The sequence below is a fragment of the Drosophila obscura genome, unplaced genomic scaffold (genome assembly GCF_018151105.1).
Source record: "Drosophila obscura isolate BZ-5 IFL unplaced genomic scaffold, ASM1815110v1 contig_192, whole genome shotgun sequence".
NCBI classification, from domain to species: domain Eukaryota; kingdom Metazoa; phylum Arthropoda; class Insecta; order Diptera; family Drosophilidae; genus Drosophila; species Drosophila obscura.
In genome coordinates, this window is record NW_024542781.1 from 2,614,026 (window position 1) to 2,634,956 (window position 20,931).

General features: G+C 43.9%; 5 protein-coding genes and 1 long non-coding RNA gene across 14 annotated transcripts in view; 1 reads left to right on the forward strand and 5 right to left on the reverse strand.

Moving 5' to 3' along the window:
• Window positions 1-198: 198 nt before the first annotated feature.
• On the reverse strand, window positions 199-1,051 carry LOC111065699 (spaetzle-processing enzyme-like). The gene has a single exon (XM_022354065.2). It carries the CDS (start codon window positions 1,049-1,051, stop codon window positions 590-592), a length of 462 nt encoding a protein of 153 aa, XP_022209757.2. The 3' UTR covers window positions 199-589.
• A 369-nt stretch (window positions 1,052-1,420) lies between these two features.
• On the reverse strand, window positions 1,421-3,636 carry LOC111065697 (eukaryotic translation initiation factor 3 subunit D-1). The gene is made up of 3 exons (XM_022354063.2): window positions 3,304-3,636; window positions 2,250-3,178; window positions 1,421-2,184 (listed from the first exon to the last, which is right to left on the reverse strand). The coding sequence occupies exons 1-3, from the start codon at window positions 3,500-3,502 to the stop codon at window positions 1,621-1,623; spliced, it is 1,692 nt and encodes a 563-aa protein (XP_022209755.1). The 5' UTR covers window positions 3,503-3,636; the 3' UTR covers window positions 1,421-1,620.
• A 1,047-nt stretch (window positions 3,637-4,683) lies between these two features.
• Window positions 4,684-5,731, reverse strand: LOC111065564 (GILT-like protein 2). Its single transcript, XM_022353796.2, has 4 exons — window positions 5,501-5,731; window positions 5,265-5,438; window positions 4,912-5,205; window positions 4,684-4,844 (listed from the first exon to the last, which is right to left on the reverse strand). Exons 1-4 carry the CDS (start codon window positions 5,558-5,560, stop codon window positions 4,740-4,742), a joined length of 633 nt encoding a protein of 210 aa, XP_022209488.2. The 5' UTR covers window positions 5,561-5,731; the 3' UTR covers window positions 4,684-4,739.
• Window positions 5,732-6,556: 825 nt separating this feature from the next.
• Window positions 6,557-7,486, reverse strand: LOC111065678 (GILT-like protein 2). Its single transcript, XM_041593643.1, has 4 exons — window positions 7,375-7,486; window positions 7,135-7,312; window positions 6,786-7,075; window positions 6,557-6,718 (listed from the first exon to the last, which is right to left on the reverse strand). Exons 1-4 carry the CDS (start codon window positions 7,432-7,434, stop codon window positions 6,614-6,616), a joined length of 633 nt encoding a protein of 210 aa, XP_041449577.1. The 5' UTR covers window positions 7,435-7,486; the 3' UTR covers window positions 6,557-6,613.
• An 832-nt stretch (window positions 7,487-8,318) lies between these two features.
• Window positions 8,319-9,269, reverse strand: LOC111065677 (GILT-like protein 3). The gene is made up of 3 exons (XM_022353984.2): window positions 8,955-9,269; window positions 8,584-8,892; window positions 8,319-8,517 (listed from the first exon to the last, which is right to left on the reverse strand). The coding sequence occupies exons 1-3, from the start codon at window positions 9,216-9,218 to the stop codon at window positions 8,413-8,415; spliced, it is 678 nt and encodes a 225-aa protein (XP_022209676.1). The 5' UTR covers window positions 9,219-9,269; the 3' UTR covers window positions 8,319-8,412.
• A 7,857-nt stretch (window positions 9,270-17,126) lies between these two features.
• LOC121404251 overlaps window positions 17,127-20,931 on the forward strand; it is a 40,175-nt gene continuing 36,370 nt past the window's right edge. For 2 of the 9 annotated variants that reach the window (XR_005967840.1, XR_005967841.1), the window contains exons 1-2: window positions 17,127-17,234; window positions 18,417-18,569. This is a non-coding gene — a long non-coding RNA (uncharacterized LOC121404251). The other 7 variants (XR_005967833.1, XR_005967834.1, XR_005967836.1 and 4 more) reach the window with 7 other exon arrangements.

The window sequence follows — 20,931 nt, forward strand, 5'->3', positions numbered from 1 at the left end:
TCCAAAACCCTGTGCTGAGCATGTTCTCCCATTTAATGATCTCTAGATCAATGTGCAGTCGATAATTTCTTAACCAGTTATTTTTATGACGTTCCTCTCATTACACATACATACATACATATGTACTCCAGAGTGGTTCTGAAACGGTTTATGTAAATATTATGTAGGTACTTCTATTGCAATCTTTACAGAGATATTAACCAGATCAAGCCTCCAGTTGCAGCACTCTCCATTCGATGAAGGCGCCTGTGCCCAGCCAGCCCTGCAGACCAAACGGTCATGGCCCATACGAGGTGATGTCAGCAAGAGCAATTAATTCACGGGCGCCCACACTGATGTTGGCCATTAGTGGGCTGCCCGACTTCCTATTATAGCGCACAGTTGGGTGTGCCTCATCGGGCCGTATCTTGCGTGGCACACATCCCAATGACGTCCTACAATAGTGCTCTTAAGCAAGACCGAGCTCGCTCTGTCGTTGGCGGTGTGGCCCCAGTAGGCTATTTTCATGAGATATCCCTGGAAGTGACGACTACGATCCGAACAGGTTTCATTACGCTGATGGCCTCCAAGTCTGGGTAACCGAATCTCCTCACCCAACACGCTGCTTGAGACGGAGCAGGGATATGTCATTGAATTGGTCGCTGCTGTCGGGCACGTACCCATCGTGCACGATCCTCTTTTCAATTGCTATTTCCAGCCAACTGGCAGCACAGAATTTCCTGACCTTCACCTCGAGGAAGCTGTCGGGAGCAGACTCGACGTTCCATTCGACCAGGCGAACGCTGCTCACCACTGCAACCGACTCGATGAGCCCTCGGCTGACCACGCAATGGGCAGCGGTCAGTACATAACGAAAATTGATCGTTGCCCCTACGCAATCAAAGGTTGTATGTGCCTCAGCAAACAATTTAACCAAATCCCTTAACGTACTTAGCTGCAGTGGTCGAGGTTTCTCGTGTCGAATCAGTGCCAGCCAGGGAAACTCATAGAGATCTGTCCTACTGCCCCCAGTAATGCGAAAGGAAGCCAAGGTCTGGCCGCACTCTCCCATGCTGGGGAGAATGTTGCCCGGCTGTGCACTGCAGACGTAGATTGGATCCAAGAGTCTCGTGCGATGACTCGTCAAAGCGCATTGCTTATTGCTGATTCTTTTGCATTCGGCCAGTGTCAGTCTTGTCGGTCGTGATTTTGCTCAGATTTTTGTTCAGCGGACACGTTCTGAGGCTGATGCAACAATCCAGCAGCTTGGACTACGGACAACGATTAGCAGAAGCCTTATCTTGGATCACATTTCGGTTGTTCTTCGCCAGGATTCAATCGAAGACTGCACTTCATACCATGTGGCTTTTTGTTTATAACAATTTGTGACATGAATCAGAAATGTTAAACAAGAGGCACCCTCCAGTAAAGAGTATGAATCTTCGTTTCGCCTTCTGTGTTTTACTAGGAATATGCTGCAGATACAACTCAGATATAAATTCTTACAACTAGCGCCTAGAACGCGTCTACTTCTGCGAAAGGACATCTGTTGTCGATCGATAATATTATGGTTAATAAAAGGGCTATGACGCAGATACAGCCCCGATGTGGCTGCAAGTGGCTGCTGAATGCGTGTGTCGTCTAAATCTTGTTGCTGTTGTTCGCATAGTTGTAGACCTGCTGGAAACCCTCACCATCATCGCCCTCGCCGTCGTCCGAGTCATCGGAATCGAATGTGTTGTCGGGGATATCGTAGAGACGAATGATCGGCTTGTTGGGATCCTTCATGATCAGATATTTGCCGTCCTTCTGCTTCATCACCAAATCAATGATGCAACGGAGCACGCCCCAGGCATTGTCCATGCTCAAATTGATCTGGGTGGCGAACTCGTGCGGCTTGAACTGCTGCGTTCCCAGGATAACATGCCTCGAATGATCCCTCGGGTTGATACGCGACACATAGCCCAGCTTCAGCTGATCGGAGCCCGCGAGCACGGCCTGGACGGTCCACTTGGCCAGCTTGCAGGCGTTGTTGCGCAACTCATTGGCCAGCACAGCGCCGCGCTGTGTGTCCAACTTCTGGCGCCACTCAACGCCATTGGCCAGCTTGGAGTCCCACTCGTTGAGGGCCTTGATCGACATGAACTGTGGCTCGCCGCTGGGCGTCTGCAGCACGCCGTCGTGTTCGCAACGCGCCACCAGAACCTACCACACAAATAAGAGGGAATTGGTTAGAGTGATGCCTCGAGGAGTCATGGATTTACGCTTACAATATCGCTGCCGAGCTCCCACTTCTTGTAGCGATAGCCCACGCTGGCCACCTGGATGTCCTCGTCTTCGCTAATGAAGGGATTGCCCTCCTCAAACTTGAACTTGGCCTCCTGGTCGCCAGTCTTGAGCACCTGCTGGCTGAAGTTGTGGTTGATGAAGGTGGCCTCGATGGCCAGATTGCGGGGAGAGTTGCAAGAGCTGTCGTCGTCAGTTGGGGGCTCTACGCTGCTCTCGTTCACAGTCAGCAAATCGAATTCCGTGTGGTCACGCTTGTCCATGAAGATCTTGTCGCCAACCTTCTCGATTACAATGTCCCAGGAGTAGTTGGAGCGCGTCGAGCACATAATGGTGGCCAGAATAGCGTCTGTGGCAAAGACATTGCCCACGGTCTTGGACAGACGACGAATAACCGGATCGTCGGTGGTGGTCACCGTGTGCACAATGCGATCGATCTTCTGCAGCGGCTTCTCGTTCTTCACGTTGATGCGGTCATAGGTCTTGTCGTAGTACTCCAGGGTGCCGCAGGTGGCGATATCGACACCATCCTTGATGTTCGGCAGCGACAGCTTGATGAGACGAGGGAAGTCCATCTCCTCAATGGAAGCCCAGTCGGCGCGCACGGCCACCGAGGATTCGCGCATCTTTGGTGGCGGACCGCGATGACCGAACTTCTTGCCCATGCCGCGACGAGTATCGCGAGCCTTCACATTCTTGCCATTGAGCGTTGTCATGCCGTGGTGGTGGTGGTTGTTCAGGCCGCCGCGGGGATTGCGTCCGCGACCACCGCGTCCGCGCATGTTGCGGAAACGGCCGCGCTGGTGAGGCGGCTTCTGCACGCGAGCCGTGTCGACCAGGTGGAACGTGGTCTCGTCCTCCTCATGGTAGTACGAGTACTGGTTGCCAGTGCCGAAGCTCGAGGCGTACTTGTCTGAAAGAAACACAAAAACACAACAACGCTATAGCCTCTGCCACGACACACGCACATAACCTCACTTTGTGGGCGGACAAATGTGAAGAAATGCGACTTTCAAATGGGATCTGTATTGCACTCACTCTGGTACTTCTTGTCGTTGTTCGAGGTGCTCGTCCAGTCGCAGATCTTGCCCAGGCGATCGTTCTTGCTGAACGGCTGGTATGGTACATCCTTAAACGTGTCCGGCAGCTCGCATGGTCCCCAGCCTCGCTCGTTGAACTGCACGGTCGGCTTCTCGAAGGACGGAAACTGCGCCGCGGTGTTAATGGTCTCGCTCATCGCACGCTTTTCACTGGCTGTCTGTTTATTTAATGGGTTTTTTGCAATTCCAGTAATTAACACAGAATTAAAATTGAAAGAAAAAAATTTATTCGCGAATCACTCGAATCAGTGTGACCAGCGTGACCGTGACGATAACGATAAAAATACAATCCTGAGATCAAACGAGACTTAACCCACTTAACACCCCTCTATTTAAAAAGTTGAGCACCCTTTTCTAAACCGCGGAAAAAAATACTGGCTCCTTGTAGCCCCATCCTCCTCTTTACTTAAAAAACAAGATACATCAATTTTATACAAGATTGGAAAGTTTTCAGAACTCTTTTTCATTGGATTGTTTATAAAATAAGGTTTAAAGAAAGCAGCCGACCCAACAAAGCTTTTAACCCCATTAAGGGAAGCTTTTAAAATGGTTGGGAAAACAATGGTATTTACTTGTATATAATTTGTTATTATGTGTATTTTTCTTTTAATATTTTAATGTTGATGCAGCCCTGTAACGATATTTATTTTTCGATAAGCTTTTGTTGTGCTCAGACTTTTACAGCACTGCTGAATTTATCAGTGCTATTGGTTGTACACAGTTTTCAAATTGACCACTAGATGACGCTTTGAAATAATTTACCAGCCCCAAAAGCTGACTGATATGGAACCATTAAAGCGGCTGCGTGACACTATTGCTGTTTGGTTACGCAGCCAAATAGTGGACTTAAATACATAGATCACAGTGGTGCAGCAGTAGAGTTAATCCTTATTATTGTTCGTTGTTTGCACTGCCCACTGTACTAAATTGTCATCTAACTACAAACATATGTACACATTCATGCTCCCACACGGCAGCATGCATATACAGCCGTTCTCTCGCGCCTTCATCTCGCACCTTTCTTTTTATCGCCTTTCGCTAACACTCTCTCGATCTGTCGCCCTTTGATTTAGTCTTGATCTTGCAATCACTTCTTGCACATCGTCTTAGAATCGAGCTATTCAATCCGACACCGTCTTGAACCGACCCCCGCGTCTTCAATCTGACCCCGTCTTGAATCCAGCTAACTATCCCTTCGACTCTGTATATACTACACTACAATAAACTGTGAATATATATACTTATCAATCATCTCTTTAATAATCTCGAAAAAGCTCCGTAGCTCAACAATTACTATGCACTCAAGGATACCAATTAGTTGTTCTTTAAAAATACTGCCTCATTATTTATTTGTTAATTCAAATTATACACCGATTACACACAGTTGTCCAGTTTTATATGGTACATGGTCTCATATTGAGAACAGAAAACAGCATCGAAATGATTAAGCAGAATGCTTTGTTCGTTGACATTGTATATCTATGGAAGAGCAAAAGTTAATCTTTCGGTATTCGATATCCTATTCCATGCTGTTTTTTCATCTCACGTAATCCACTGCCACGGCTGGAACGCCCTCGTGCTTCACCTGAGCCGTCTCCTCACCGTACTCTGCCAGTATGTCCCTCACACTACGAGTTCTCCGGCAGTTCTTGACGTCGCTGACGTCGATGCCATAGTGCTCGGCACACTGGTCCAGTCTGTTCTTCTTTTCCTGCATCATGCAGGCAATCATTTTGACAGATTCGGTGATATTATGGTGCTGCAGTATGCAGCCATGCCAGGCATTCAGTTCACACTCTTTCACCCCGTGCTGGCATTCGACATTCCCGTAATTATCTAGCTGCAATGACATTGGACTTTAAGCTAAATTCAAATTCTGGTGGACAGACAGGCACTCACGTTGGCATTGCCGTAAGGGATTAGCAGGAGATCCGTGAATGGCAGTCGATCTTTCTGCATCATCGAGGGAGCCAGTTGTGTGGTGACAAACTCCATGCAGTAGGGACAAAGAGACTCGTAGTACAGTGTTATGGCCAACTTATCACCCGCCTCTGTCACTCGTGCATGATGACGCTGCAAAAATTCGGAATTTGTTTGTTCTTGTCCCCTGAAATGGAGGTAGAAATGTCACTCACCCTCGCACTGGCCAGCGCCACAATGCACATCAGCAGACAGACAAAGACAAACGTCCTCATTGGGAATGATTGAGTTTATGATCTTTAAATCGTTCAGCCGCACAGCGCCAGGGATAGGGATAGTCAAAAATACTTATGAGCTGCAATGTCTTTGCGTTGGACAGGGGGGGTTTAAATTCGCAAATAATATATGGATAGACAAATTTTGATTGATTGTGTAAAACAAATCCAAATATGAAAACTAAGAAAGAATATTATTATAACGACAGTTATCGCAAATGAAACAAAAAGATCTCTATAGTAGAGATGCCAAAATAACACTACTCGACACAATTTTTCCTCAAGGCACCAAACCCATATGATGCTGGAAAGCTTGTGCTGCATTGTATAAGCCCGGAGGCATTCCAAAAAATTCGAACAGTACGAAGGCAGTCATAACAGCAGTTTTTGAAATGTCCTCGCGAGGGACAGGAATCTGTCCATTGTCGAGAAAACTTTTGCAGCCGTACAAACGCTGCATAATGTCTTCGCAGTGAGGTATAGGGTAGCGGTCTGGAATGGTACGGGAATTGCGTTTCGGTTTTCGGTTACGCCATCCGTTCGGTTTTTTTGGAACCAGATGAAAGGGAATGGACCACGAAATCACGACTAGCCGCATCGAACTTTTTCCCTGGAAGCCGCCTGGGCTTGTCAAATACTGGGGGACCCCTAGTTTCAATGCAGTGAGCTACGTCATTATTGACGTTCATTGCTGGAGAAGTACCTTAAAAAAACCAAAAACATTGTTTACTTAATTTGTTGTTAAATTTTCTTATTTTTTTTTTTTAATATTTTAATATTGATGCAGCCTGGACCGTTATTTATTTTTCGATGCATCTATTGCAGCCCTGATGAATTTATTAGTGCTATTAGTTGTACACAGTTTTCAAATTGACCACTAGATGACGCTTTGAAATAATTTACCAGCCTTAAAGCTGACTGCTATGGAACCATTGCAGCTGGCAGCTGGGACACTATTTCTATGTACTAAATTAAGGATATATTCCATCAAATTAGTTTTTCTTAAAAGATGCTCAATATTTATTTGTTATACATATTCAAATTATACGCCGATTACACACAGTTGTCTAGTTTTATATGGTACATGGTCTCATATTGGGCACAAAAAACAACATCGAAATGATCAACCAGACTGGTTTGTTCGGTGACATTGTATATCTATGGAAGAGAAAAAGTTAATCTTTCGGTTTTCGATATCCGATTCGATGCTCTTATTTCATCTTACGTGATTCACTGCCACGGCTGGAACGCCCTCGTGCTTCACCTGAGCCGTCTCCTCACCGTACTCTGCCAGTATGTCCCTCACACTACGAGTTCTCCGGCAGTTCTTGACGTCGCTGACATCGATGCCAAAGTGCTCGGCACACTTGTCCAGTCTGTTCTTCTTTCCGCGCATCATGCAGGCAATCATTTTCACAGATTCGGTGATATTATGGTGCTGCAGTATGCAGCCATGCCAGGCATTCAGTTCGCACTCTTCCACCCCGTGCTGGCATTCGACATTTCCGTCATCATCTAGCTGAAATGACATTGGATTTTAAGCTAAATTCGAATTCTTATGGACAGACAGGCACCCACTTTGGCATTGCCGTAAGGGATTAGCAGGAGATCCGTGAATGGCAGTCGATCTTTCTGCATCATCGAGGGAGCCAGTTGTGTGGTGACAAACTCCATGCAGTAGGGACAAAGAGACTCGTAGTACAGTGTTATGGCCAACTTATCACCCGCCTCTGTCACTCGTGCATGATGACGCTGCGAAAATTCGGAATTTGTTTGTTCTTGTCCCCTGAAATGGAGGTGGAAATGTCACTCACCCTCGCACTGGCCAGCGCCACAATGCACATCAGCAGACAGACAAAGACAAACGCCTTCATTGGGAACGATCTTTAAATCGTTCAGCCGCACAGCGCCAGCGATGGTTTGACACTGAAATAAAGTCCAAATTACTTATGAGCTGCAATGTCTCAGCGTTGGACAGTGGCGTGGATTAAATTCGCGTAAAGAGGGTTATTTCACGCCACTGAGAGATTCGCAAATAAATCGAAATAGCAGAAATCCAAATATGAAAACTATGAAAGAATATTATTATAATGACAGATATCGCAATTGAACGAAAGATCCCTATCGTAGAGATGATAAATGGATCGATAGGCTTATCGATTAATCAGAATATATAATAAATTGAATCGTTTGTTTTTTAATTTTACTTTTTCTAGTTGGATCCTTTGCGAATTGCAAAGACTGCCACTGATAAAGGAAGCTCTGCTGCATTTATCTTTAGAGTATTCAACCGATATAAAAATATCGTCTATTAACAGACTATCGGCTAGCAGGATCTTGTATCTATCTTGCACTTTTGTCTAGCAGGTAAAAGACCAATCAAGCAAGGGTAGTTCTGGTAGTTATTTAGTTACTTCCGTAGCATTTCACCCACCCCTCTGGTAACCAGCGCCCCTGTTGGGGGTCTCAATCAACCCATGAGTGTAGGGGACTGTATATATTTCCTGAAGACCCCCACTGAGCGTGTGCCAGCCTGCGTCAGTCCAAAAAACAAAGGCCGAACAACAAACTCTGACAGCAATGCGCGCAATTACGTTGAGCAGCGTTGAGCAGCGGAACCATCACACTGGGGCTCTAATCTTATTTGCAGCTGCGTCTGAGTCTAATCATAGGATCTCTATGCAAATGGAAGCGATAAGGTGATCCAATTTTAAAATGTTCACTGCTGGCTTGTAGTAAGTCTGAGTCAGCGAAAACCCCAGTCCAACTGGTACCTCGGGTGTAATTATAATTTATTGGTTTTACCACGTTATAAAACATAGCAGGCTTCATCATGTTTGAATGGGATTTGGCTAGACGCATGTGGGAAGACTGATGTTGAACTTTCTCTTGTATTGACTGCAGAAATGACCCTCGAAGTTGTAGCGAATGCTGCTCTGCTCGTATGGCTCGAATACCTAGGGGATTGAAGCATCGATTTAAAGAAGACGTCTAGAGGGGATCAACGAATCAAATGCACTTACATTCTCAAACACAATGGTGGGGACAAAGGACAGGCCCAACTTCAGAGTCTCCTTGCCGTAGGGAGCCAGGATCTCTGGGGTCTTGCGCGTTTGCTTGCATTTCCTGGCCGCACTCACATCGAGACCCAGGTGATTGGAGCACTTGTCCAGCTGGTTGCTATAGGCCCGCAGCATACAATAGATCAGCTTGAAGGCCTCTTTAATCTCAAGTGTCTCCAGAATGCAGCCATGCAGTGCATTCAGTTCGCATTCCTCCCATCCGTGCTGGCAAAATACCTGCATCTCCTTCGTAGCTGTGTTGTTGTAGAACTAAAACAAGACAGAGGGAGAATCAGTATAGATCAAAGGTTATTGAAACTCTAAAGACTCACTCCCGCTTTACCGAAGGGGTACAGCTTCAGTTCAGTATATTGCCACCAGTCGTTGTCCAGCAGTGCATCGTGTAGCCTTCGACGGATGAAGTAAACGCTATCCGGACACAGAGCCTCATAGTGGATGGCCAACAGTAGTTTTTGAGGTTCTACTGTTGATGTTTCAGTTGTGTTGGTGGATGTCACCTCCGTCTGTCCATTTCCACTTGCTATGGAGATGAGGAGCACTCCCAGTCCGCAGAATATACTTAATTTATTGTTCATCGTCCGCTTCCGCACTATGCAGCCTCACAAACCAAACACAAATGCTTTTCGCTGCTGATCCATTGTACATATTCCCCTTCATATGTACAGAGCACGCACACGTATGATACACAACTATACAGACGCACATATATATATATATATATATTTATATACCTCCCCAATATGTACAGATGTTTTTGCTCTCCAGAGAACAACAATAGCTCTCTCTCTCTCCCTCTATGTCTCTCTATGCAAACATCATTTACTGCTACAGCTGTGGGGAGCACGCGGGAACCCAGACCTAACCCACTAAACTTTTGGACAGCCACTAATCCACTTATCATTGGACAATTTTTTGGTGAAATGACTGTACGAATCACTCGCTCTCACTCTCAATGGGGGACAATTGCTGTGCCAACGAATTTATTATTGCTCCAGCATTGAAATGATTTGTAAAACTATTTTTTTTATGTATCTACCATATGAGAGCATTTTATTAATGAAATAAAACCATTAACAAATTAATTAAGCTATCGAATTGCGTATATTTTATATTTTTGCAAATTTTTTGCGTCTTTCAAGACTCGATCATATCCCACATAAAAACAAGCACAGCATCTCTAGTATTTATTCTACATGAAGTCAATACATTAGATGGCGTGATCTGATCTTTAAAGTTAAAGAGCTTTAAGGCATTTTTTAGGTGTAGTAAAAAGAGATAAAGATTTCGGATATTATTCGCCTAAGCTGTCTGTATTAGATTTCTACTCAATGTGCTAGAACACTCAGGTAAAAGATTGTCATCAATTATTGTGTTCGAATTGTACCTCTATTATATTCCTTGACGAATCAGCTAATATATTTTCCTGGAAACCATAGAATTTCTGCTCAAGATTTCGTACATTCCCGTCTCTTCGCAGAATTCGGTTGGAAAATGGGTTAATTGCGAATATTTTGGAGCTATCCGTTAAGTGTGTCACATGCGGCACGGCGCAACATTAACAAATCATAAACAGTGAGTTTTTCAGCAAACAGAAAAAGGAGGAAAACAAAAGCGAACAAACATTTCGAAGCGTAACAAGTTCAGTGCACTGTCATGTCGCGTTGCTGCTAATTGACAGAGCGAGCAATGGCTCCATTTTGGTCGAGAGCTCACCGCTGGAGGCCGGTCCAAAACGGTTGTTTTTTTTGTTGTGTTTTCGGTTTGGATAACCTGTTGGCCACATATATAGATGTAACTGTCGCACAAGCTCGGGGGCTTGCTCAACAACAGCGAGTGAGTGAATGCCATTGACCATCGGTCTGGAGTGGAACCTGGAGCTGAATCTGGTCTGGACATGGTCTGGAGTTGGCCTGGACGATGGCAGGGCACGGGTACGGGTACGGGACAGTATGGGATATGGTAGTTGAGCAATTTCAATTTCTAACTAATTTTCTATGCCTGTTAATTGGCAGGTAAATGTTTGGGATTGTTGCCGGCAGCGTTTATGGGCACGTCATCATAGAGCGTGTTTCATGGTCAAGGTTTGCACGCAAGAATGCCTTCAAAGCCGGCAGCACACGGCACCCCCTCTGTTGCCAGTATTTATAATTGTGCGGCTGGCCATAGCCACAGCAGGTGGCCAGCAGTCTCCATCCATCCTGGATGGATGTACCAAGCGGTAGAGAAAGAGAGATGAAAAAAAGTGACAGTATTTCATGAAGCGCCTCGTAGATTTCCGCACAATAGTAATTGGCATCGTCTGCCCAGCTACCAACTGGCACTGGCACTGGCACTGGAAGCTACCAAATTTGAACGTGTTGCAGCTGCAGTTAACCCAAATTGCTTTTCCGCTGACCAGTTGAGCCGGGCATCGCCGCCCAGCACATAGATCACACTATAGTGTTACTCAGAGTTCCAACAGCCTCCGGGCCCATCGCACGAATAACGTTTATCTCAGGTCTTTCAATCTGCGTCGCAATCAGAATTGGAGTCGGAGTCTCCGTTCCAATTTCCTTTGGTCGTTTATTGTGTTTCTTTTGTTTTTGTTTTTTTTTGTTTTCGTCTTCTAATTTGCATTTACAAAAGTTGGCCAGCTTTGCGTCGCTTTGTTTGCCGCAAACTGCAGAATGAATGCTTTTGGGGTCTCTGCTGAAGCCACTGCTGGAGGGTATTATTAGTTCGATTAGAAGTTGAGCAAATGCTCAAGACAAAATATCGTGAAATATTAATGTTTGTAATCAGCTTTCTAGGAACTTTTTGAAACCAGACTTTAGAGAGATTTTTCCTTTATCATTTTAGAAAAGAAAAAAATAACAAGAGTATCCATAGATTCGGCTCGATTAAGTCAAACTTTGCTGTTATATTTCTTAGGGGTCTTTTTTTGGTTGCAGTTTTTCTGCCATCGCCTGTTCTTGTTGCAACATTTCAAGCTGGAAATTTTCAACCGCAAGCCAATGAAGCCACGTTACTTGGGCCTTATTGCTGCTTTTTGCGGTTGATCTTGTTTAGTTGCCGAAAACGCATTCAGCCAGAGCCGTTAACCCTTGTGTGAGGTGAAACTTTAAAGGCAGCTTGTTAAACAATAAACAAGAACGTGCGATGCACTTCGTAATCGTTGGTAATGTGAAGAAGTTAGAAATATATTTTGTGTTTTAGAAGCTAATAAAGGAAGGGGTAAGTAATATTTATTTTGGGGAACATATTTAAAAAAACATTACTATAGCTGAGATTTCAATACTTACCTTACCAAATACATATATAAGGTAGTGATCGGGCAGTCTAAATTAATTCTTTAATTTATCTAACTGCATTTCCCATGGTATCCATATTTTTTAATGAATATTCGATGGCAATCCGATCGCTGTTTTCTTCGAAAGTTTACCTTCACCTTTTTGTATGATCTGTAGGATTGATACAAAAATCATGCCGCACTAATTTAATGCTTATTCCTAATTTAGTGTTCATATTATTTCCTTCAGCATTCCACTTAGGAAACTCTTCCACGATAAATTGAATTCTAATAAGCAGTAATGAAATAGTTCGAAAGCTTCACAGAATGTACTTTTTCTTGACAACATATCCTCTTAATATTTATCTGCTACGTATATCATCTTTTGTCTTCTTTGTTTTGGAATTGTTTACTTTCCGGTAAGAAATTTGTCCCAAGATTCCATTCTTAATTAGTAATTAAGTAACTAAGTAAAGAGCTGCAATTCTTTTTTCGGCTAAACTGGTTTAAAAAGCGAAGGGGAGTATTACGCATGGTATTACAAATAAGTAAGCGGACTTGGTCTCATATTAAAGTTACCAATGATTGTATTTTAAGAACCACTTTAGGGGGTTGACAAATCCAATGTGATTCATTCTGAGAGAGAGAGAGAGGGGGTCCCTTCCAACCATTGGGGCATGCGGCAGTGTTAATGCCTGGTTTCAGTGCCTTTCAGCTTTCCGAAAGAGATGCCTTAGTGGGTCACGGTGGACCAGTTTGCAGTTTCGGCCAGTTTTGGGGCAGGAAGAAATTTCTTTTCGTTTCGTTGCATATCATTTGCGTTCGGTTGCCTGCGACTCTTTCTCTTCGCCTTTCTCTCAGAGTCTCTCTCTCTCTCTCTCTTTCTCTGGTTGAGGTGGTTTTCTGTCTGAATCGAGAATTTCCAAAGTTGTACAAATTGATATCCGTTATGCGCTGCAAGCGGTCAGGGCATTACAGCCTAAGCTCCATTGGATGCGTTCTGTCCACGTCTGAGGAACGTGTCTGGACATATAATTGAGATACCCTCACGGTCCCCCGTGCCGTTACCCGTACCCATACCGATTCTAAGCTGATTTCTTATGCAAATTATGAGTGGAAATGCCTGATTTCCGCTGCCCCATTAGCATTGTCAATTTTTACGACTACGATTCTCCCTGCCACAAAAGCCTCCCTGCCACATTACTATTACTCGCTGTAGTAGTATAATCCGACAGCCGCCCAGCTGCGATTGCCTCATCGTTACACATTTCTCGGGTATTACATGATGATATCCATCAGCGTCTGGCTTGCTTTATTGCTCTCTGCTCTGCTGTGCTCTGCTCTACAGTGCTCCACTATGCTGCTGCTCCTCCTTGGGTTTGGTTTGCCTTGTCTCTGGCTTGCGTGCAAAACTATTATAAAAAGCAGAGGGGCATGGCGAAATCGAATGCCAGATGCTCTGTTTGTAATGAGATACATTTTGAGATAGTTTCCATGAGATTAGTGGTTGTATAAATTCGGTTCAAGCTGCTTTATAATGGTTGAAGGTTCTCCGAGAGTATTTCTGGGTGAGGACTAGCACTTGGATGATCAACTTGCTGTGCAGCATTGTTTTCCAGAGATTGGAATGAAGTTTGGCTCAAACTTTTGTATGGTTTTGCTTACTCTATGGTTTAGGATTAGTATTAGGATTATCTTACCTCCAATTGACTTAGCTAAATTTACTCGCACCTTGGAGATCTTTCTTACTAAATTTACATTATTTGTGCATCCTCCACTTGTTATTCAGTTTACTAGTCGATCAATTAGTCACCTTTTATACCCTACTGTATTGTCTTTATTAATGTCTGATCAACATGCCCCACAATACTTTAGAGTATCGTCTACAAAGAGCTTTGCCGCACATGCAACCAGGCATGGGGCACACATAGATATAGATATAGATATATACATAGATAAATGACGCCACAGTTCGCGAATGCCCAAAATGCATTTTCCCAAGCAGTTGCAGGCAAATAAATCTCATAGTTTTCCAACTAAAGACAGAGGCAGAGATGTCAACTTTGACATTCCCGATTGTTGTCCGATTGAAAGATTCATAAGGAATTTCACAAAAAAAATCTTTTACACTGCTCTAATTTACCAAATGTATCTGTATCTCAGGAGGATGATGTCAGACAGAGAGGGAGAGAGGAAGCATTATCTTTTACACTTTTTCGCTTTTATCTAGACCAAGTGTCGACAGATGAGTCCGAGGGCCGGCTCACTGGGAGGTAAAAACGGGTTCTCATCATGTGTGAGTGTGTGTGTTTGTGTATGTGTGTGGATGGTGTGGTAAAGTTCCATTTCCACATACGAGGCGAAAAGAATGCTTTATGGCACCAGGTAATTGAGTGCAATAGCCGGGCAAAAAGGTGAGCTGGTAGGAAGGGCATGGCGAGTGATTGCTTTAAAAACAGTTAGGTCCGATGCCAATAACCTCAAAATATAAATGGAAAAAAATACCAACTAAAAGGAAATCAATGCGAAAGATTACAATAAGACTGAATAATTGATAATATTTGGTATGCGAAGAGGGATTAGAATTGTAAGGAAGGTAAGATTAAATGCATTCTTGCAGATCATAAGATCTTGCAGGAATATTAATCAATTAAAAGGATTTGTTGGTTAGCATTCTATTGTATTGATTGCAATTGCCGTGCAAAAGGTGAGGCCGTGCAAATGAGAGCGTAGCAAATGATCTCACTTTAAGCAGTTAGTTCCGATGCCAATAACCTCACCAAATGACTCAATGCCCACCAAAGAGTGCGGCTGATGACTGCGACTGTATTCTGTGTTTTTTTTCGTCGTAAATCTTAGCCGCTGTCCAGATAGAATAAAATAGATAGTGGCACACGTATCCGGAGAGGCAGGGCTGCGACGACACCTTCCAAACTGGGTAGACTTACGTAGCTTCCAAAATAAAGCGATTCAGTGAGGGGAAAGATACCAACTTGCGGTGATATTTATTTATAATTGTCGTATAATTGTGGCATGCACACAAAGCACCAAAAATAACACTTGACTCAAATTGGGGGCACAGCAGAGAGCAGACTGCCGATCCATGTAGGGCACTGCCGACAGCTGGCTGGGCTTTTAATTGGATTGTATACTAGTAGTGCGCCCAAAGCATACCACCAGACAGCAAACATACATGGATACACGTACAAAGTGCAAAAGCAAATAACAAATAAAAAATAGAAAACTCTACCTAGTTCTGTTTTGCATTCGTTCTGAGAGATCTCGGATCTGAGATGGATGTCAGATGCCACAGATAGCACCTAGCACCATAGAGGTGCAAAGCGGAAACAGTAAGCGAGTAATTTACGACTCGCAAAACTTCCTTTTGGCCCCCTTGTTTGGGCCGTTGGGCAACAAGTGGCCAAGAACAAGACGACGGCAGCAATCAGCGCATCAGCACTTCAACACGTCAACCTCTAATCACATTAGCACAGTGGCCAACAAATTGCCATTAGAATGAGTTTGCACGATGGCCCCGGGGGCCCATAATTATGCGACCCATGCAAATGGCCATTGTCTTGGCCCGGCCCGGCCCGGCCCGGCCTGACACGGAGAGACTCCGGAGGCATTCTCTGTCAGGGATCAGAGGTGTTCAGCCCACAGCCCAGAGCTTCTTGTGCTGCCAATGGGGCATTGCGCAAGATTTATGACGCCTCCAACTCCGGGGTGCTGTTCGGGGTTCGGTGCTCATCTCAGCTTCCGTTAACCATAGCTTTGGCTTTCAATCTGGGTCTAGGTCGTCGGTCGTTGGTCGTTGTCTGTCAGACTGATGGCTCTACGGCCACATTCAGTGTTCAGTCAACTAGAAATTCTTTGCCATCTATTTCTGTTGCCTTTTGCGGTTTGTGTGTCGCCCATAGACTCTTGTATATATGTGTGTGTATAGATTCATTTATATATATACTTGTACTTTTTTTTGGGCCCGTCGTGCCATTAACATTAGAGAAAATTACAATTTGTCTGCCAAGTTGAGGGAGGAGGAAGACTCCACTGAAGGAAGACTCAATTAGACGAAACAGAACATACCCTCATGAAGCTTGATCTCTATATCAGGAAAAGACAAATGATTAATAGAGTGGATACCAGGATAAAATTGGCAGTAGAAGATGAAACGATAGGGAAAGCGATTTCAAAAGGGATGAAATTATGCTGAAATTGAAAACGATTCTAATATGATGCATCATGGAATGGATCACGAGAATAAGTCTATTAAATTGAAAAGGAATCTATGATATACATAATAGATATAAATAAATTTCACTGCCTTAATACCGTATCCTGTACTACTAATATTTATAATTTTAATCATAGCATCGAAATAAGCGAAACTTTTCAATTGATTAGGAGTATCTGGCATATTGCATTAACGTAACCCTTCTACCCTTTAGGGTATACCAATTGTGGCATCCAAAATTTACTGAAATTTGGGAACGGACTCTTCGCCTGATCTCTCTCTCTCTGTGTCTCTCTGTGAGTGCAACAGGGTCGATGTCGGCGTTGGTGTCTTTGCCACATTCGAAACTCGTTTCCGTCTACCTTGGCTTTGTTTCTATTTCTAAGTCGAATGCAATTACTATACTGCTTGTATTTTCGATTTGAAAGCGTTTTAATGTAAGCTCATTAATGCGGCGGCGGCGGCACCCACTATCCCACACCCACCAACCCCCTCCCGCTGAGAGCACAAGCCAAAGCAAAAGCAAAAGCTAAAAGTGAGAGCAAGCTTTTTCTAGGCAATTGATGGCTCTCTTGGGTCTGTTTACATTTTATAACGTAATCAGCTGTTTTAGCTTAGTGAGAGCATCTAGCAGTGCCAGTGAGCGCAGCGAGCAAGAGAGAGAGAGTAAAAGAGGAGTATGAGAGAGAGAGAGATGTGTAAGTTGTACAGTTAAATGAGAGCAGAGGAGCAGAGCTTAGGCCTGGTCAGCCCCAGAGCTTGTCAATTGATTGACACAATAACAACAACAAAAGCAACAACAACAAGGCACTGTGCAATGTGCCATCACGTAGAAACGTCGTAAAGCAACAACTACTGAAGGAATTTTACGGGTTAACTGTATGTGTGTGTGCGCGTTTGTTGTTGCTGCCGCTGCCTCTGCATCGGCCACTGCCACTCTGCTCTGTGTTGAAGCGCTCTGGCAGAGGTCCGCTGGTGCTGTTGGAGCTCTGCTGTTGGGGTCTCCCGTCAGTTGTTATCGGAACGTTGGCGCTGTCTCGTTGGAGCTTTAGACGGACGCGGACGCGCACGGTTGTCTTTTGCCTTTTGGTGGGTTTTGCTGCTTGGCTGCTTTTACCTCTCGTGCGCGCGCTCATACTCTCTCCTCTGCACTGTGAAGCTCCCACGCGCGCTTCTTCCTCTCTCTCTCTCTCTGTGTCTTTTGACATCACGATTGGGCAGAATAAATCGTTATAGTTTTTGCCTTTTTTGATTTGCATATAGAAATAATTCCAATAAAATCCACAATAATCACTGAAATAATCTCCGCCGTTGTGTAGTGCATAAATAGAAAAGAAAAAGGAAAATCAAAAGCAAAAGCAAAAGGAATACCCCAAGGAAACAGTGGGGCAACATCAAGAAGCTTTATTTATATATAGAAATCTGGTGTCTGTGCAGTTCTACGCGTACGAGGTGTGTGTGTGTGTGCCTCAAGTTCATGGTGTTTGTTTGGTTGTCAAAATAACAACCTAATTTACCTAAAATAAATTATTCGCTGGCTTTTGCTCTGGGAAGATCTTGCAGTCAGGTGTCTGCTTATCACACTATGCCCCTCCCCAGCCAAACCTCCCTGTGCTAGTTCTACAGCGCGCCAAACATGAGATACAGATACATGTCGAACAAGCACAAAACAGATATAAACAACAGTTCGTTTGCCGTTTGATTGCACTGTTGTTCAATTTGTATATCAGTGTGTACATCTCTATCGCCGTCGCTATCGTTGGCAGGAATCAGCAGCAGCAGCAGAAACAGCGGCAGCTCTGATAAGAACACACTGATAAGCCATCTAATACCGCTCACTCTTTCTACCACTCTCTCTCTCTCTCTCTCTGTCTGTGTCTGCCTGTCTGCCTCTATCTCTCTTTACTTTGTTGGGCGTCAGGTTTTTCGGTTTATCAGCGCTTTGCCGGCGACCTTTAGCTATCATCAAATCGTTTTTTTTTTTTGCGACGTTTCATATGCCTTTCTTCCAGTCGTAGTCGCTGTCGCTGTCGCAGTTGCAGTCCAAGTCCCACTTCCATCCGACACCCCACTTCCCAACAGATATCCCATTTCGCCATGGGAAAATCGCCATTGTCCAGTGACTTTATCAAATATGCAAAGCAGCTGTAATTGTAATGCAAAAAACGATGCAGCAAAATAAACGCGAGTGCATTTACTACGATATAATTGCCATCAACAAAACACAGATCGTTTATATCATATCTAATTATAATTGCATTTAATTTCAAGCGGAAATAATTCAGAGAGAAAATCCACCACAAACACAAAAACAAACGCAATTAAACAATTAAGAAATATAAAAAATTTATAACTGAAATAAAACTGAAATTATACAAAAATTTCCATAAAATCCTCCGTACAGCGACAGGAGAGTTGGAGTGGGTAAGTTTTTCCCCATTTAATTCCACTAATTAATTAAGTGCTTTTATGGCTCAATTGTCTTTTATCGGAAGCTCCCTCTCCGGTTGCTTCCGAGAAATACGAGAAGTAAATATCCATATCCGTAACCCCGGGGCCTTGGATACAAGGGTCCAAGGGCCGGCCCCCAGCCCCCAGCTCACACGCAGCACGTAGAAAATCAATAAGCTTTGACTTTTGCCTTACTCCTGCCTCCTGAACTTGCCGACGTTTTTCATTAGCAACAGCTGATTGCACAAGCTGCTCCCACATCGCACCACACCGCCCTTGCCTCCTGCTGGCAGCAGCAGCCCCACCTTCCTTCATTCGGCAAACGCTTAACCTTGGCGCGCCTTTTTCCACAGTGAGCCCAGCTTTGTGGGGACATGAGTGGTTATATTAGGAACTTCAACCAGGATTCTTTATCTTTAACATTGTGAATACTTTTCGTCGGAATCCATATGACAGGGTCTGTCTTCGGCTGACTTCGAGACGGAACAGTAATGCATTCTAATCAATGTGAAACTGCGTGGAGGAAGTGTGAGAATTCGAAATGCATTCTAAATGAGCCCATAACCACAATGAACACACCTGTTAGGGACTTTGAGATATGTACATATGTACTTTGAAAATCTAAACTCATGAGCATTACCTAGAATTTACTGTGCTTAGGACCCTAAACCACATTTTAAACACCACACCTATTAAGTGGTAATTAAATAGTTAAGCTAATATTTAACATGACTGGATCATCATTTCCGTGGTTGATCTTTTTAAGGGACATTTACTGTTGGCATTTCCATCGAACTTTAGCTCCAAAAATAGAAAATAATTAGTTAGGTTCTCTGTAAATGTATTGTTTCTGTCATGGGGCAGTTTATTGAATAATAGAGCTTCCATTGCATCCAATGGTGATTAAAGATGAAACAAAATACACTAATTGGATATGTACTTTTGGTTGCTTATCAATTTCATTGGGGATTTTCCATGTAACTAACAGAGATACATTTCTATAAATCATAAACTGAAAGCCCAATCTATTATTCCCCGTTTGATGGATACCTTTTCGGGATGGGAGCATTCACTGTACTACCAAGTGTGTGTGTGTGTGTGAGTGGGTGGGTATGTCATTTCCCTACCCGTCTGTTGCATTGCATGCTCAAGTTGTTTGTTGCTGTTGTCTTGGCTTCCTGGCGCCTCATTAGTTTGCCAGCCAGACTCGGGGGATTGTTTGCCCACGAACGTCACATTCATGAGATACTTGTGTGTGCACTTCCCCCACTTTAGAGGGTCTCTCAAGAGCCCTGCATTTGGCACTTCATCATGTCAATCATACATAGTTGAAGTCCCCCCAGACTGCAGCTGATAGGAAGTTCAATCATCAAATCAGGCCAAATGGAGGAACGAAAGGAAACGTTGCGCTTCAATAACAAACCCCAAACCCAATCGCTTGTTTTGACAGTTGAAGGACATGCGCAGCCTATGGATGTTCTCTCCCTCTCCCTTTCGTGCTCTCTCTTTTTTTTTGTCTCTCTTCCCTGTTCTCTCAGCTGCAAACTCTCTCACATTTACAATTCTCTTTTTTTCTCTCTGTCTCTCTAAAAGCTCCACCACGTGACAGTTTTCCCGCTCAGCTGTCATCCAGCTGTACGTTGACTTTCAGTAAAATTCTGACAGCCGCCATAAAACCCGCAAAAGCTACCAAACGAAAGCACTCCTAACACATCCTAAAGCTCTTCAGATCTGCTTCTTTAAGCTGCTAACTTTGGCCACTTGTTGATGTCATTTTTGAGTGGCGGCTTCTTCTCTGATTCTTTAGAAAGTTTCTGCTTTTTTACAGTTAAGAATTTATGCAAATTATTCCAATGTTTAAAAAAAATCACCCAAGCCATAAAAAGATTTTGTGCTTCTTCTGACTGAAATCTAAGATTGAAGAACAAAAAACACACAACCCCAAAAACTGCGATCATTAAAGGTGTTTCCAAGCATATAATTTGTTGGGTTTTCCTCTGTGTTGAATACCGACGCGACTTCTTTTCCTTTACTTCACTTTACTTTACTTTCGCTCTGCGCCAAGTCGCTGAATCGCATTCTAAAGTGAAAGGAAGTTTAAGTTGAAGTTGATGCTGAAGCTGGGAGATGCTTTCTAAACGATGGCTCCACTCAAGAGGAGGAGCACTGCCATTCACAACCGGAATTGTGGATACAAATATGGAACAGTAGTGGCACCCACCCGTCCAAACCTCAACGAACAAACCACCAGCAGACATACACAATAACATTCTATTTCAATTAGTGTAGAAACTGACCTATGCCATTTTCAGTACCATTATGCGCTCTCCTCAAT